General features: G+C 57.0%; 1 protein-coding gene across 1 annotated transcript; it reads left to right on the top strand.

The window, feature by feature from the left end:
* Window positions 1-1,059: 1,059 nt before the first annotated feature.
* On the top strand, window positions 1,060-11,642 carry PRRT4 (proline rich transmembrane protein 4). Its single transcript, XM_006074400.3, has 5 exons — window positions 1,060-1,258; window positions 2,501-3,204; window positions 3,291-3,395; window positions 4,281-4,400; window positions 8,734-11,642. Exons 2-5 carry the CDS (start codon window positions 2,553-2,555, stop codon window positions 10,557-10,559), a joined length of 2,703 nt encoding a protein of 900 aa, XP_006074462.1. The 5' UTR covers window positions 1,060-1,258; window positions 2,501-2,552; the 3' UTR covers window positions 10,560-11,642.
* Window positions 11,643-13,721: the final 2,079 nt, after the last annotated feature.

Genomic DNA, 13,721 nt, shown 5'->3' with positions numbered 1-13,721 from the left:
ATTTAGAGATTCAAGTCTGCATAAACCAGCCAGTACTATTTAAATCAGTCACTGCGACAGAAACACAGGGTCCCTGAAGTGTCCACAGTAACTGCCCTGCTCTTGAATAATCTTCCACACTGGCCTGGGTGCACTTATATTCCTGGGCTAACACTCTTTGACTTCACTGTTCTCTTCTTGCCCATTATTAGAAACAAGTTGTAAACCACTTCTCACAAAGCTCTTTAAGGTTTTTTTTTTTTTTGAGAACTCAGTCTTAGCAAAAAGAAATGTTACACATGGATTGAGCCTTGGCTGTTCAGCTATGAAATGTTGGAGGCACTTCCAACTATTGAAAGCCACCAGGTGATGAAGCAGACAGCAGAGAGACTGAGTTCAGGTTGCCAAACGGTGCCATCTTGGACAAATTCCTGAGTTATTTTTTTCCCCCCAAGCCTTAATTTACCCATCTGTGAAATGGGTACACCCACAGAGTTGTTGTCAGGGACTAATGAAACAAGGGGTGTGGACGTGCTTATTACACTTTCCACTCACCGCTTAATAAACATAGTGATTCTTCTTGCCTGGGTAGGCTGCCGTGTGTGTGCACGCGCGCGTGTGTGCACACGAGAGTGCACCCGGTGCTCTAGCCCGCGGTGTTTCCCGGGGAGGGCATGCGAGTGGATGTGTGTGATGGGCCGCCCTGGGAGCGTGCGGCTGCCGGCACCAGGCTGAGAGCGCGGCACCGGCGCCCGCCCCGGTCGGCGGGCAGCGCTGAGTGAGTGAGCGCGCGTGGGGACGCAGGCACAGAGGCGGCGGCGGCTCGGGGCTGCGGTGCGCGCCCGCCTGCCGGCCGGGTGAGGGGCGGACCGCGGGCCGCGGGCCGGGGGAGGAGGAGGGGAGAGGGCGGGCGCGCGGGGCGGGAGCGCAGGAGGCGGGGAGGGCGGGCAGAGCGCGGCTGCCGCGGAGCCCGGCGCGGGCGGCTCTGCCGGGGAGCGAGGCTCGCAGCCAGGAGGCGGCGCGGCGGGTGGGAGCGCGGAGCCCGAGCCGGGCCGGGCCGCCCGCCTGGGGCCAGCGCTGCGGGCCGGGGCCGGGCCGCGCCAGAGTGGGGGCCGCGCGTCGGCGAAGCCGCCGTGACCGGGACGAGCCGAGGGGGCGTCGGGCGCTGGGAGCACCGGCCAGACTCGGTGGAGCGTCGCCCAGCTGGGCGCCTGGGTCGCCGCGACCGCCCCTTTTCGGGGGACTTGGCCGAGGAGAACCGCCTGCGGGAGAGGAGCAGGTCTGCTGTCTGGGCAGGGGGAGAGGGAGGTGTGTGTGTGTGCGCGCGCGTGTATGTGTGTGTGCGCGTGTGCCTGTCTGTAGCGGTGGGTGTGTAGGAATGTGCGTGTGGAGGGGGATGATGGGGTGTGATGTGTATCTGTATTGACTGTGCGAATGTGTGCGTAGGGGTGTGTGTGCCTCTGTGTCTGTGTATACTGTGTGTCTGTGAGGTAGGGGTGTGTGTGTGTGTGTGAGACAGAGCAGGCTGGAAGCTCACAGAGCTTGGATCTGAACCCATGTAGGAGGGAGGGGGCTTGGCAGGACTGAATGTGTGTGTGTTTGTGTGTGTGTGCACTTAGGCGCAGGGATGTGTGAAGGGTGAGTAGGTGAGTGTGGGTCAGGGTGCTAGGTGTGGCCGTGTGTGTGATGTAACAGTGGTGGGTACACATGTGTGCCCCCTGGCTTCCCCTCCCCTTCCCCTTCCAGCTTTGTGTGCCTGGGGTGGGTCAGGCGTGTACTGCAGCCAGCCCTTGGTCCAGCTTGCCTGCCTGGCCATCTTCCCCCCAGGAAGCCAGAGATGGCCAGGCCATCCCTCCCCCCAGTACTTCTAGGGTTAAGGGATGGAGAGCAAGCCAAACCCCAGGCAAGAGGGAAAAGGCTGAAGGGGCAGAGCTTCTGCCAGCCCAGGGCATGCTGCTTCCCTGGCCAGAGCCGCTTTCCTCAACCTCTGCCATCACTCACTCTGTGCTTTATCCCTCCAGGGCTCCCTGGGTCTGAGTGAGAGTGAGGCTGGAGCAGGGGTGGGAATAGGGGGACACTCATCTGTGAGGGGAGCTTGTTCACAGTTCTGTTATCAGAAGGGTGCTCGGCACGTAGTAGGCCTGAACAGATACTCTAGGGCAAAAGGAGGAAAGAGGGAAGAAAGGAAGGGAGGGGATCAGAGGCTGGGAGTCAAGTCCATGCGCTCAGTTATCAGTCAAGGGTGAGGGCAGCTGGATGCAGTCAGACCCCAGGCCTCAGACTGAGCAGGTGGGGGTGGGGGGTGGGTACTTAGGGAAGAGGAGCCTTGGCTGGAAGGGAAGGGGACTGCAGGGGAGAGACTGGTGCTGGGGCCTGAATGTTCAGCAAGAAGCTGGCCACTCTCCTTGGGCAGAAGCCTTTGTGTCTTGCCCCCACCACCTACTTCTCCTGGATCCGCAGCCTCTCTTGGAGGCATCAGATTCCAACCCGGTAGGGCTCATAGCACCTCTCCTCTCTCCAGGACCTTCGTGCGCAAAGGTGCAGAAGACCCAAGTTCACGGCCCCACCAGGCCATGGCAGGGTACGGCTATCTGGGGCTGGGGCTGTTCTGCTGGGTCCTGCTTGCTGTTCCTGTGGGCCCCCAGCCTGCCTCCTCTGTCCCAGGGGCCCCTCTCACCACTTTGAACCCCCCGCCCCAGAGTGAGGCCTCTATGCTCTCTCTCAACCTGGGACTTAACTTCAAATTCCACCTTCGGGGACCGGCTGCTGTCTGGGGGAACCCTGTCACGGAGACCCAGGCACTTTCTCCCAGGCCGAGCCGGGAGCCCAAGGAAGAGGCAGCCAGTGGGCTGAGGACTGACCCGCTTTGGGAACTGCTGGTGGGCTCTCTCGGAAACTCCCCCCCAGAGTGGGGCTCTGCAGAAGGCAGCTCTACTCCGTGGGCCTCCTCCCCAGCTCTGGAGTCCGCATCCCTCCTCTCGGGGCCCGCTGATGGGCCCACTGCACCCTATCGGCCCAGGATGGGCACTGTGACCTGGGACACTGCTCTGACAGCCACAGCGCCTCCATCCAGTGCGCCTAGGCTCCGCCAGAGTGAGCTGGAGCTGAAATTTGATGTGGCACTGAGAGCAGGCGCAGCCCCCACGCTCGGGCATCGAACGCTGCCCCTGCTGCCCAGCCTGCGGGCCAGCCTGGCAGAGATTGCTGGGCGCCTGGGACCCTTTGGTGAGTACCCACCCCCTCCCAAGGAGAGCTGCTGCTGGGCCATCTGGCAGGCAGGAGGAAGCTTCAGCATGGGGCTCCTTTTGCAGGGTTCTTTGGCACTACAGTGTCCCCACTCCGGAACTTATCAGGCCCGAGCCCCCCAGGCCCAATTACATCCCCAGGCTCTGCCGCTGGAGTTTCAGATTCTCCAGGTGAGTGTCTATTTCACTGCAACAAACGTTTATAGAATGCTTCTAAATGACAGTGCCTCCTTTTTTCTCTGACTTAAGGGGAGCTTGCATTCCTTCTCCCAGGCCCTGGGATACAGCCACTGCTCCCATGGGGAAATGCTCTCTTTGTCATACAAAGTCTGGTTTGGCCCTTGTAGTTTAGCTTCTGGTATACACGTGGCTGGGCTTCCCTGGTAGCTCAGCTGGTAAAGAATCTACCTACAATGCAGGAGATGCTGGTTTGATTCCTGGGTTGGGAAGATCCCCCTGGAGAAGGGATTGGCTACCCACTCCAGTATTCTCGGGTTTCCCTGATGGCTCAGACGGTAAAGAATCCGCCTGCAATGCCGGAGACCTGGGTTCAATCCCTGGGCTGGGGAAATCCCCTGGAGGAGGGCATGGCAACCCATTCCAGTATTCTTGCCTGGAGAGTCTCTGTGAACAGAGGAGCCTGGTGGGCTACAGTCCATGGGGTTGCAAAGAGTCAGACAACTGAGCAGTGAAGCACCGCACAGCACATACATGTGGCTGGGCTTTCTAGGTGGCACTGGTGGTAAAGAACCCTGCTGCCAATGCAGGAGATGTAGGAGACGGGGTCCCCCTGGGTGGGGAAGACCCCCTGGGGAAAGAAATGACAACCAACTCCGGTATTCTCGCCTGGAGGAGCCTGGCGGGCTACAGCCCCTAGGGTTGCAAAGAGTCAGACACGACTGAAGCCACTTAGCACGCACACACGCATACATGTGGCTCCAATTCCTGGGACAGTGTCCCCTTTTGGTCAAGCTCTAAGAAAGGACTTGATTTTCTCCAAAGTTCCAGAGGCCAATGCCCGGCTGGCACTCTAGCCCTAATGTGCTTCCTTTGCAGGATTCTTTGGCACCACTCTGTCCCCGCCCCCATCCCCCCAGGAAAGAAAGCTCCCAAGTCCAAGGCCACTGGACCCAGCTGCTTCTCTAAGCTCTGCGTTAATTGCAACAGCATCACTAGGTAAGTGTCCAATTCATTTGAACTTGACGATTATTTATTGAGCACATAATATGTGCTAGCCATGCACTGACATTCTGGGATCCTTTTATTTGATGGTCATCATGATCATGATCACCATTCTCTTCATCATCACCATGGAGATGTATATTAATGGTCTGAGAGCAAGTGTTGCTGAGGATGGTCCCACAGAGTTAAATAGCAGTCCTCTGGGAGTTTTGTAATCATAGGCAGAGCAGGATGTAGACAAATGTATCAGGGCAAACAGACTCAGGAACTCCTTCCTGATTTCCACAGCCTCAGTACTAACCCCGCCCTCCACTTCAATCTGCCTGGCCTGCCTCCCACCCTCCCACTCTGAGCTTGGGGCTCTCTCCTTTGCCGTCTGATCTGACATGACATGCTGTCACATATGGGCAGAGCAGGGCCCCTCATTGGGAAGACATTGAAGAGAAGACCCTGAGCAGACAGACACCATCCTTGTCAAGGGAGCCTTTCAGAACATGCGTGGCGGCAAGCTGGTGGTGCAGAGGAAAGACCAGGGGCTGGGGGATCTTGAAACCTGGCTTTGGATCCCAATCTGCTTCCTAACGGGCCAGTGGCCCCACCCTCCTTCCCCCTCCTCAATGATGGCTGGATAGGCTATTTAAGTTCTTTGAGCCTTAATTTTCTCATATATCTAGAGTTTAGTAATACTGCCTATTTTGCTATTGTAAAGCTTCCATGTAATGTAAATTTCAGGCATGAGGCTGGTCATGAAGTATTAGCTCATTAAATAGTATCTGTTAATGTGGTTTCCCCCCATCATGTTCCAAAAGCACTTCCAGGTATACCTCTCAGACATCGCAACTGTGGCCCCAAAATGTGATAGGACAACACATACTGTAAAAGGCAGAGGACAAGCTGCTTGGGGAGAGGTTCTGGGAGGTGAAGCCAAGGGAGCCATGCAAAGGGCTAACTGGGACTGGGAATGCTCTGAGCCACCCCACACCAGGAACTGGTGCAGCAAAGGAAACCACTGGTCCCCAAGCTTCTTCCAGCTCTAGACTTAACACAGCACCTGACTGTCGCTCACTCCCTAGCGGTCCCAGCACTCCTGGGCATGTGGGTGGGAAGCCTGCCGTGTCTTCCCCATCCATCCCAGTGAGCAGCACTGGCAGGATCTGCTGTGGAGCTGGGGGCAGGCTCTGTGGCCTCAAGGGAAGGAGGCTGGCTGGCGGTCTGTCAGCCTTGGTGACAGCACTGTGGCCAGGCAGGTTTAATGAGTCTGGACAGTATCAGAGGCAGCCCGGCGGCTGGTGGCCCCACCCTCCTTCCCCCTCCTCAATGATAGCTGCAGGAAGCCAGTTTCTTCCTGGCTGTTCCTTCTGGACAAACTCCGGAGAGCTCCAGGCCTCCTGGAGAAAAAGGCCAAAGGGTTTCTTGTTCACGCCAGTACCTTCTGAGGGGAGTAGTGCCAAGTAGTTAGGAGATAAAGGAATCTCTCTGTATCTTCTCTAGGAACTTTCTAACCTAGGTACAGTTAATCTTTGGCCCTAGGGCTTCTCTTCTGTAGTTCCTCTTTGGACCTGAAAGAGGAATGTGAAAAAGCTGGCTTAAAACTCAACATTCAAAAAACTAAGATCATGGCATCCAGTCCCATCACTTCATGGCAAATAGATGGGGAAAAGTGGAAGCAGTGACAGACTTTATTTTCTTGGGCTCCAAAATCACTGTGGATGGTGACTGTAGCCATGAAATGAAAAGTTGCTTGCTTCTTGGAAGAAAAGCTATGACAAACCTAGACAGCATATTAAAAAGCGGAGACATTACTTTGCCAACAAAGGTCCGTATAAAGCTATGGTTTTTCCAGTAGTCATGTAAGGGCATCTGAAGAGATCAAAACATGAGGGGTGAGGGAGAGTGTGTGTGTATTTGATTCCACTACTGTCAGACTGGCTCTGCCCCACCCCACCCCCACCAGCAAACCGTCAGATCCAGCTGAATGATTCTCCATTTTAATTCACTGCTGTGTCTTCAGGAGGTGTTTGGGGATGGTCAGTCTATCCAAATGGTGTTCTTCAAACAGGGTTCACAGAGTGAGACAATGTGTTGATGTTCACTGATTTGGCTAATTGTTGACTTTATAGGGGACAACAGCCTTTTGTTAGTTAAATCAAGAATGAGTTTGAGGCCCCAGAAATGGTCACACTCACACGGACACACACCAATGACTGATGGGTGATGAACATTAGCCCATAATGATGAGACCAACAGCAGTTGTATATCGAATGCTGATTATGCACCAGGCTCTCCACAGAGCTTTGCACACATTGGCCATTTATCTTCATCACAGCCCCGCTCTTAATTTCAGACTCGAGGAATGTGATGGGACAGGAACTAGGGAACATGCTGCCACTGAGCAGGCAGCCTGCTGTAAATATGTAATGTTTTGGCAGCTCCCTCTCTGACCTCCCCAGTTGCCCAGTTCTACCTTTCCCTCCCTTCTCTCCGGGACTGCTTTCAGGCCCCCTCACTCCTTACCCTTGTTCTCAGGACTGCTCAGTTTTGCATGTCCTAAGCTTAAACTCGGAGAAGGCAATGGCACCCCACTCCAGTACTCTTGCCTGGAAAATCCCATGGATGGAGGACCCTGGTAGGCCGCAGTCCATGGGGTCTCGAAGAGTCAGACATGACTGAGCGACTTCACTTTCACTTTTCACTTTCATGCATTGGAGAAGGAAATGGCAACCCACTCCAGTGTTCTTGCCTGGAGAATACCAGGGACGGTGGAGCCTTGTGGGCTGCCGTCTGTGGGGTTGCACAGAGTCAGACGCGACTGAAGCAATTTAGCAGCAGCAGCTCAAGCTGGCACTGCCTGGGGTGGGGTGGGGTGGGGGGGTGTTCCTGGGGCCTTCCTGTTCTGTCCCACCGAGGCAGGGCTGAGTATGGCCAGGCAGTTGGGGCAGGGGTCTGCTTGTCAAGAGATCCTCCTTGCCTCATTCTACACCTGTCTCCTGTGCACCTCCCCATCCCCAGCTGGCTCCCCCATCCTTCACCACAATCTTTCTGCCTCCATCCCTGCCTGCAGCTGTGCTTCTGCCCAGCTGGCTAGGTGGGGGAGGGAGGTTTAGCCTGAAGCATCTTCCCTTGCTGCCTGGCCAGGAGGAAAATCCTTGGGTCTAGCTCTTTCTCATTCCTCTCTTGTTCCAGGAGAGTAGCATGGGGGATCTTAGTCCTCACACTCTCTTACCCGACTTTCCTTTCCCCAAGGGATGTGTGGGGCTGGGAGCCCGAGTTAGCCAGAGCCCCCCAGAGCATCTGAGGGGCTCATTCGCTAAGATGGCATTTTATCCCACTATGACCCCCACAACTGTTCCTTCCTGGGAGTTCAAGGGTAGTCTTGAGACCTAGGGGAGTGATCTCAATGTCATCTTCTGCAAAAGGGGTGAAAACCAAAGGAGTATTAAGGGCCTCAGACTAATAGCTTGTAGTTAAGTCAGGATGGGGACCATGGCCATTGGTAGGCTGAGGGTTGGAGGTATAGCAGGCAGGAAGGCCAGTAAATATGAAAGATTGCTGGCGACAGGAGGGTTGTATCACTTCCTCTGCTGTGTGTGTGCACGCGTGCACATGCACGCATGGTGGCCTTCCCTGAAGAGACTGGGAGAAGAGGGAAGCTATTGAAAAAAGGCTGGAGAAGCTCCTTCTAGCACCAAGGTGTGAGATGGGAGTCAGGGGTGCAGAACAAGAGATAAGCAAAGTAGTAGTATAAGGTTGCCGTGCCATCAAGAAGAGGGGCTCAAACTGGTGCCCAGATCTGGATTTTAGATGCAGCTCTGCTAATGTGTAACCTTGGACAAGTCACTTTGCCTCTCGGCACAGCCTCAGTATCTTCACTTGGCATGTATTCAATGAGTATCTTCTGAACGCCAACTCTGTGCCATGACGTTTTAGGGAGGAGTATTCAGATGTGAGCAAAGCAAACAAAAATCCTTGTTCTCATGACTCCTCCTTCCTGGCAGGAGGGTTCAGTTAGAGGGGGCTTCTATAGCTCCCTTCACTTGTAAAATTCTGTGACCTCTTAAGGAAAACCCTTTTCAGTGGAATCACAGTGTACTGAACAAAGCTGGGAGCCAGGCCTGGATGGGATGACCGGAGGGGATGAGAGCTGAAACTCTGGAGGAGTTTGATATGGGAGGGGCCGGTGAGTGGTGGCCAGGTCCGTGAGTCTCCTATTTATGACAAGTCCTTCCTGGATGTCAGAAGGACTCCCATTGGCATACAGGCTACTGGCTGTATGGTGGGTAAGGGGAGGGTTGCACGAATGCCTCAGACTAACATTCTTTGCCCACAGAGTCCACCACCGCCCCCTCTGGCCTGGACGACCCCTCTCCTGCCAGCCTTGGGAACCTTTCGGTGCAGCCAGAGTGTGGGCCAGGGTCCTGCAGTATCAGAGAGCTGCCTGAACGCGAGGGGCAGCCGCCTGCGGCCCCCCTGCCCCTCTTCTTCCTGACGCTGGAGGCCGACTGGGCAGAGGCCAAGGCTCGCTGGGGTCTGGCCTGGGAGGCCCACGTGTACGGGGTAGGTGCGCTCTTCGGCCTGGTGGCCCTGCTGGCGCTGCTGGCGCTGGCCCTCCTGCCCTGGCGCTGCCCGCCCGGCGCCCCCTGCCTGGCGCTGCTGGACATGCTCCTGCTCTCGGCTGGGACCACGCGGGCCTTCCCGCTCTTCTACGACGCCTACGGGCACCGCGACCGACTGCCGGCGCTGGCCTGGCTGCTGCTGCAGGACCTCCCGCTGCCCTGCCTGGCCGCCGGCCTGGGCCTGGCCTGCCTGCTGCTGGCCCGGCCGCGCCCGCCGCGCTGCCCCGCCGGCCTGGCCGCGCTGCTGCTCCTGGGGTTGGGGCTGGCGGCCGCCGCCGCCCTCGGGAGCGCCGCCCACCGCCCGCTGCGGGCTCTGCGGCTCGCCTCCCGCGGGCTGCACGCCTTCCTCGCCGCCCTTCTTTCCGGGCTCCTGCTGGCGCTCTCCTGCTTGGGGGGCCGGCGGCGGCGGGCCGGAGCGCCCCTGGGAGCGGCAGGCTTCAAGGGCGCCACGCCTCTCCCGCAGGCGCGCAGCCCCTTCGGCCCGCGTGAGTCCTGGCGGCGCGCGGCGCGCACGGCCCCTGTGGCGGGCACCTTTGGGCTGCTGAGCGGAGCTCTGCAGGGCTACGAAGTGCTGCACGCCCTGGGCTACGGCGGCCAACCTGGCCTGGAGGGGCCCTGGCCTTGGTGGGCCTTCCAGCTCGGCCTGCGCCTCGGCGAGGTGGGCGTCGCGCTCCCGTTGGCGCTGCTGGGCCTCTACCCGGCGCTCTGCAGTCCCCGCGTGCCGCCGCGCTGCTGGGCCAAGCTCTTCCGCCTGTCCCCCGGCCACGCCGCCCCGCTGCTGCCCGGAGGCTGGGTCACCGGGGCCCCGGACAAGAAGCCGCTGGGGAGCGCCATCGCGCGTGGCGACGCGGAACTGCTGCAGCTGTGCGCCCTGGCCGGACCGGGCCCCGACCTCCTCCTCCAGGGAGGAGGCTGCCGGAGCTTCGACGGCGCGGCCGCCCACCCGGCGCCTTCCCCGGCCTCGTCTCCCTGCAGCGATGACACAGTGGACTTCCGCCCGCCCTCCCCCATCAACCTGCGGCGCAGCATCGAGGAGGCCCTCTGCAGCGAAGCACTGCTGGCGCCCGGCCTCTTCCAGGTCCCAGCCTTCGGGGAAGCTCTGCCTAGCCTCGGCGTCTACCGCACCGCCTCGCTGGGGGCTCAGACCGGGGTCGGGCCCATTGGGAGGTCTGGGGAGGCCCTTGGCTCCCCGGCGCCCCGCGAGCTCCCCTCTCCCGGGACCTGGCCCGCGGGCAGCAGCGCCTCCTCCGGCTCGCTGTGCGGACTCTCGCGGGACAGCTCGTCCGTGCTCCTGTGCTCCAGCCCGGACAGGGCCCCGCGCTGTCCGCTGGTCTGCGTCCTCAGCCCCCCGCGGCCCTCAGGAAGCAGCCCCAGCCTCCCGGCCTCAGGATCCTACCAGGCCCTGTCCCCACCCTCCCGCGACTCCCCAGAACCTGCTCCTGAGCTGCAGGCCGAAGAGGCCTTGCTGCAGGAGCAATTCCTGGACGCCTGCCGACAGATTGACGAGCTGAGCATGGGCAGCGACACCATAGACCTGTGAAGAGGTGGCCCCCCAGCCACCCCCGATCGCACGCCCCCTTCTGGCGCCTGTTCTGCCCCCCCACTCCCCACCCAAGACCTGCACACTGTAACCCTTCCCCAATCCTGCCTGGCTCAGATACCTCTCCCGGCTTCCTTTCCCATCCAGAGATCCCTGGATGGGTGGGTCAGCAGCCAGGCTCTGTTGATGGGGAACTAGTGCCACCTTCTCTGGAGCCCCGGGGCGTTGATGCCCTCAGCTGCAATTCTAGGCTGGCAGGGGTCCCACTGTCCTTGGCATTCACCAGCAATAAAGCTCCAAGGTGCTCCACTCCAGACCACCACTTCCCACTCTGGTGCTGAGTGAGAGGGGCTGTCCTTAGACGACCTCAGGACCCACCACTGTCCCCAGACCCACCTCTGCTACGCCCAGGAATCCCATCCCTGCTGAGTGAGACTCCCATGTCCTCCACATGATCCTTCCCCGTAGAAGGGTCCATGGCCCATCTAGGAGACTCTGCAGCAGTTGGGTGGGAGGTGAGTGCTTTCAGAGTTAATTTATCAATAAAATATTTTCAGAGGAGAAAGGTCTGACCTTCTTGGAAAAGCCTAGATGAGGCAACAGCAGCAGTGGTTCTGCGAGAACAGAAAGAGAAGCAGTGTTTGGGTGGGGTGGGTCCATCTCAGACCCTAGTGACTCCTGACCCAAATGAGTCTTGTCCTCCACATGACCTTTCCCCATAGATGGCTCCATGGCCCATCGGGATGAGCGAAGGTCCTGGGAGTGGCCCCTTGAAGATCCTTCTGACTCCCCAGGAAGTGGCTTTTCAGAGATGGAACACAACCCTGAGAGGTGAGGCAGAAACTCTGCAGTAGTTGGTGGAAATGTCTCTATTCCTAGGGACCTGGCTTCACATCCTGGGGGACAACTGGTTAGGGACTAGTTAGTAGCAAAGTCCTTCTTGGAAACGTTGATACGCATCTCAAAAGCATGATCACTTTGAGCTGGGATTCCCAGCAATCTCCCTGCCACATATCTAGAGGAATTCACAGAGGCCTTTTGGATTCACAGAAGAAATTGTTCGCTCCATCTACCAACAGGACCTCTTCGAGTCTGCACTCACAACCCTCTTCCCTGGAGAACATTCATCTCCCACAGGTGCAGAGCTTCCCTGGGGAAAGCCTGTCTTCTCCAAGCCCCAGCACCGTCCTACCCACCAAAGCAGAGCTCACAGTGCAGAGATCCATGAATACATCCAGCCACCAGGCACTCTGTAATCCCTCCCTTGTCCAGGGCATTTGGCTCTGAGCGCTGTAGTGTGCATTTGTCATTTGGCTCAAATGCAGTAAGTTCAGAGTGGCACTAAAACAGAGTTGTAGATTTTAGAACAAAATTCTGGCAGTGTTTTGGCAGATGTCCTGCACATCACAGGGAGGCCCACAGGGGCACAAATACTAGGCTTGAAGTGGAAAAACAGGAATAGGAATGGTTTTTTCTTCCAACTCTGCCCATCAGCTCATGAGGATTTGAGAAGGGAAGCAAGGGAGCCAAGAGGGAAGCAGGCTGGGAAGGGGTGGGGCGCTCAGCAGACCAGGTCTAATGCTCTAGTGGAAGAATTACAGCACTGTTCAGCTTGCCCCTGAAGCTCTGTCTTGGCTGAAGGGAGCATCCAGGGCTTGGAACCTCAGAAGGAGAAGGGCAGTAAGTGAGGGTCATAGTAGGGAAGAAAATGAGAGGAGGATAGGGCAGGTACTGCTGAGGGATGGGACCCGAGTGGTTCTGACTGTGTCTTCTCCATCACCTGGCTCAGCTTGGCTCAGAAATTCCTGCTGCATCGTCACTCTGGGCTGAGGCCCAGAGAACTGCCATACTCCTAATTACAGGCATTTCTCACTGGTGTCATAGCGGCTGTAGCAGCCCCAGCCTCAGAGCTGCTTTGTGTCATGGAAGCAGTGCTTGCTGTTCTGAGAAATTGTTTCTTTTCTTCCCCACGTACACCTCCATCTGCCTCTGCTCACACTCAACTCCTCTCTGCTGTCTCTTCCTCATTGTAATGCTTTCCAGCTGCTCTTACTCACTCTTCCCACCATGGGTCCTTGAGTTCAGGTACACACCTCCCAGCAAAGCAGTCCAAGACCCACGTACCTCCAGTCACTCTGTCTCTCTCTCTCACACACACATACACAGAGGCTCCTTTTCTGTCTGGACATTCTGAATGGGGCTGGTGAGTTGGGAGTGGGGTGGGGGAATAGAGCTTGGTGTCCATCGACTCCATCACTTCTATGATTTTCCTCAGTGAGAATCGCCTAAGCCCTTTGACTTGATCAAGAGGCTGAGGCTTTGGTGAGACAACCCTTCCCTTTTATCTCATGCCTCAGCCCTTCCTAACCCAAAGCAGTTTCCCAGAAGAGCCTGGGTAGACCAGGATGTAATATATACACCCTCAGTTCCAGTTCTTAGTGCTATAGGAGACTGAGAGACAAACTCATCTTCATTCATTCAATCTCTTTAAAACATTTTATTGAGTTCTTACAATGTGCTAGATGGTGAGAGTAAAAAGGTGACCTAGGTGGACAACCGGAGAAGGCAATGGCACCCCACTCCAGTACTCTTGCCTGGAAAATCCCATGGATGGAGGAGCCTGGTAGGCTGCAGTCCATGGGGTCTCGAAGAGTCGGACATGACTAAGTGACTTCACTTTCACTTTTCACTTTCATGCATTGGAGAAGGAAATGGCAACCCACTCCAGTGTTCTTGCCTGGAGAATCCCAGGGACGGGGGAGCCTGGTGGGCTACTGTCTATGGGGTCACACAGAGTCGGACAAGACTGAAGCGACTTAGCAGCAGCAGCAGCAGGTGGACAACAATCCTGAACTCGTGAAGCTGAAGCTCTTTGGGGGAAAGCAGACATTAAAGAGCACATCATATAAGTAATTCCAATAACACAAATAATTAAATACAGTGATTAAAAGTGCTAAGAATGAGAAGTATGCAGTATTATAAGAATGTTTAGCTTGCAAGCAGGAATGGAGCCAAAAGGATGGAGCTTGGCAGAGGCTGGCTGAGTACAGCCCAGCCCTCTCCTACATCCTTTCCAGCCTCCTGCAAGTGATGGATGAGAGAGAGTCTAGCAGTTTATTTCCCCTGGAAGCCACATTGCTGATGTGGTGCAGGGTACCATGA

Source organism: Bubalus bubalis, chromosome 8 (genome assembly GCF_019923935.1).
Source record: "Bubalus bubalis isolate 160015118507 breed Murrah chromosome 8, NDDB_SH_1, whole genome shotgun sequence".
Lineage (NCBI taxonomy): Eukaryota > Metazoa > Chordata > Mammalia > Artiodactyla > Bovidae > Bubalus > Bubalus bubalis.
The sequence above is the reverse complement of the archived record's forward strand: the minus strand, read 5'-3'. Positions and strand labels throughout refer to the sequence as shown.

Excerpts from the sequence above, each read along its gene's own strand:
- PRRT4 (XM_006074400.3), top strand. The coding sequence starts at position 2,553 with ATGGCAGGGTACGGCTATCTGGGGCTGGGGCTGTTCTGCTGGGTCCTG. Across the intron at positions 3,396-4,280 it reads TGGAGTTTCAGATTCTCCAG|GATTCTTTGGCACCACTCTG; the intron begins GTGAGTGTCTAT and ends CTTCCTTTGCAG. Across the intron at positions 4,401-8,733 it reads AATTGCAACAGCATCACTAG|AGTCCACCACCGCCCCCTCT; the intron begins GTAAGTGTCCAA and ends CTTTGCCCACAG.